General features: G+C 37.5%; 1 protein-coding gene across 1 annotated transcript; it reads right to left on the bottom strand.

The window, feature by feature from the left end:
- Positions 1–628: 628 nt before the first annotated feature.
- On the bottom strand, positions 629–1,818 carry LOC128127124 (serine/threonine-protein kinase AtPK2/AtPK19-like). The gene is made up of 3 exons (XM_052765494.1): positions 1,225–1,818; positions 861–981; positions 629–787 (listed from the first exon to the last, which is right to left on the bottom strand). Exons 1-3 carry the CDS (start codon positions 1,803–1,805, stop codon positions 629–631), a joined length of 861 nt encoding a protein of 286 aa, XP_052621454.1. The 5' UTR covers positions 1,806–1,818.
- Positions 1,819–2,392: the final 574 nt, after the last annotated feature.

Genomic DNA, 2,392 nt, shown 5'->3' with positions numbered 1-2,392 from the left:
TTGCTTTGCTTGAAGTTAAAGTAGGACTGTGAAGGACAAACTCGTCCGTTTGGGGATCAAATGTTGCAGTTGTTTCAAGATCTTGAACATTGGATCAATGACCAAGTTATGTTTGTCCAAACAAACATCCATAAGCATGTTCATAACTAAGACTTGGGAGTTGGGAAGGACAATAAATTACCCAGTGGAGATTCAAGTTCAGCCATGTCTTGTGGTGTTAGTTTCACAGATAAAGCTCCAATGTTTTGCTGAAGGTTTTCAATTTTAGTAATTCCTGGTATGGGCACAACATCTTTCCCCTGGTGGTGAACCCACGCCAATGCTAGTTGTGATGGAGTGCACCCTTTCTTTACTGCAATCGCACTAACTCGTTCGTACAACATTTTATTATTCTCAAGATTCTCAGGTAGGAACCTTGGTAGATTCTACAAAAAGAGCAAGTATATATATATATATATATATATATATATATATATATATAAACACAAGCTCAAACTCAGTTTAATGATTTTATATTATAATTGATAAAGAATCTGATTCAATTTGTTTTATGCAGACCTGACGAAAATCGCCCTCTGCCAAATTCTCAGCCATCTTTGAATCCTTTTATTAGTTTATCAATTCATGATCAAAACAATAAGATTCCAACACTCCACCAATCAGCAGCTTTGTCATGGCCTTTACCAAGAATAATTTCAGGTGACATGTATTCTACTGTTCCACATAAAGAATTTGATCTTGCATTTTCATCAAACTCTTTTGCTAGCCCAAAATCCGTAAACAATGCCTAAATAAATAAACTCACATGTTTAATAAAAGAACTGTGTGTGTTTGTGAGAGAGAAAACAAAAAAAAAGTACATGTCCATCCACATCAAGTAGTATATTTTCAGGCTTAAGATCCCTATGCATTATCCCATTTGCATGAAGGTGAGAAACAGCTGAAACAATCTCTACAGCATAAATACGTGCCAAATCCTCTCTAAAACAATCATAATCATAAATTCTTAATCAGTTTATTTTATTTTTAAAGTAACAAAAACAAATAAATAAATAAATAAATAAAACTCACCGAAACAGTCCATGATGATATAGCTGGAAAAAAAGATGTCCACCATTCACAAAGTCCAAAACGAGGTAAAGTCGATATTTTGTCTGAAGATTAAAAGAGTGAGCATAGACAGATACAAAAAGGGTAGTTTTGGAATTTAGAAAAAAAAAGTACCTGGAAAGAGTAACGAAGCGGACAATAAAGGGATGATCAATCTTTGTCAAGATATCTCTCTCTGCTTTCATATACTCAGCATGATTTTTCTCCACAATCTTATCTTTTCTCACAACTTTCATTGCATATATTTCCAAACTATCTCTCTTTCTCACTTGATACACTTTACCAAAAGCCCCTTGCCCCACAACTTTCATGACTTCAAAATCTTCAAGCCCTATGGTTTTCACCTTACAACCATTTTCAGAATCTTCTTCTTCAATCTCTTTATCTATCACATCACTGAAATCCTCCAATGATTCATCCGTTTCACATATGGTTAACTTCCTTAGATTCAGCAAGTGGCTTACACATGGCGTGGGACCCACTAAAGAATGTGAACGGCTGTAAATGACCACAGGGTCATCGCTTGGAATTTCAGAATTGCCAGCTGGCAGTGGGAGAGGACCAAATGTATCAGAAAAGTCCAATTCAAGAGTATCTGATGTTTCATTGGGAGGGTTTTTTGGGAATTGGAAATAGTTCTTGGAGGATTTGAATGGCTTGTTTTCAATTAAAGCAGTTAATTGAGAAGAAACCATTGTGGAAATTGGAAAACAGAAAGGAGTGTTTTGTTCGCGTTTGTATTAGTATTACAAACTATGGATGGAAAGATACTAAGATTCGAGCTGATGAAAGGCTTCTACCAATGGCTTTAATTAGAAGGAAGTTCAAGTAAACAATTGGATTTTCAAAGAAATTTGAGAGAATGCTGATTTATGTGTGTGTTGGAATCACCAAAAAAGATTCATGGAAAGCGTTAAATCTAAGAAAGAATACGACCTGTGAGGTTCAAGAAAACCCCATCCGTTTACCTTCAATCACCAAAGACCACCACTTCTTCATTCTTCTTCCTTCGATCTGTCCAAACCCCAAAGGTCCTCCGATTTCTACCGATGACGGAGTCTAAGAAGCCAAGGAAGGCTCACCGGGAACCAATAATTTCCTCCTCCTCCTCATGAATAGATCGATCATCCTGATCTACCAGTCGTTACTTGCCCTACTCCATCGGACTAGTTGAGTCCCCTCCCTACATGTAATCTGCTGGCGACAAGGTAGAACAGCCAAGGAGACCGCCGGAGCACCTCCCCCCCCAAGCTGTGGCAGACAAGAGAAGCGTCGCTGCTTC

Source organism: Lactuca sativa, chromosome 1, assembly GCF_002870075.4.
Source record: "Lactuca sativa cultivar Salinas chromosome 1, Lsat_Salinas_v11, whole genome shotgun sequence".
NCBI lineage: Eukaryota > Viridiplantae > Streptophyta > Magnoliopsida > Asterales > Asteraceae > Lactuca > Lactuca sativa.
Note: the sequence above shows the minus strand (reverse complement) of the source record. Positions and strands in the feature narration are given on the sequence as shown.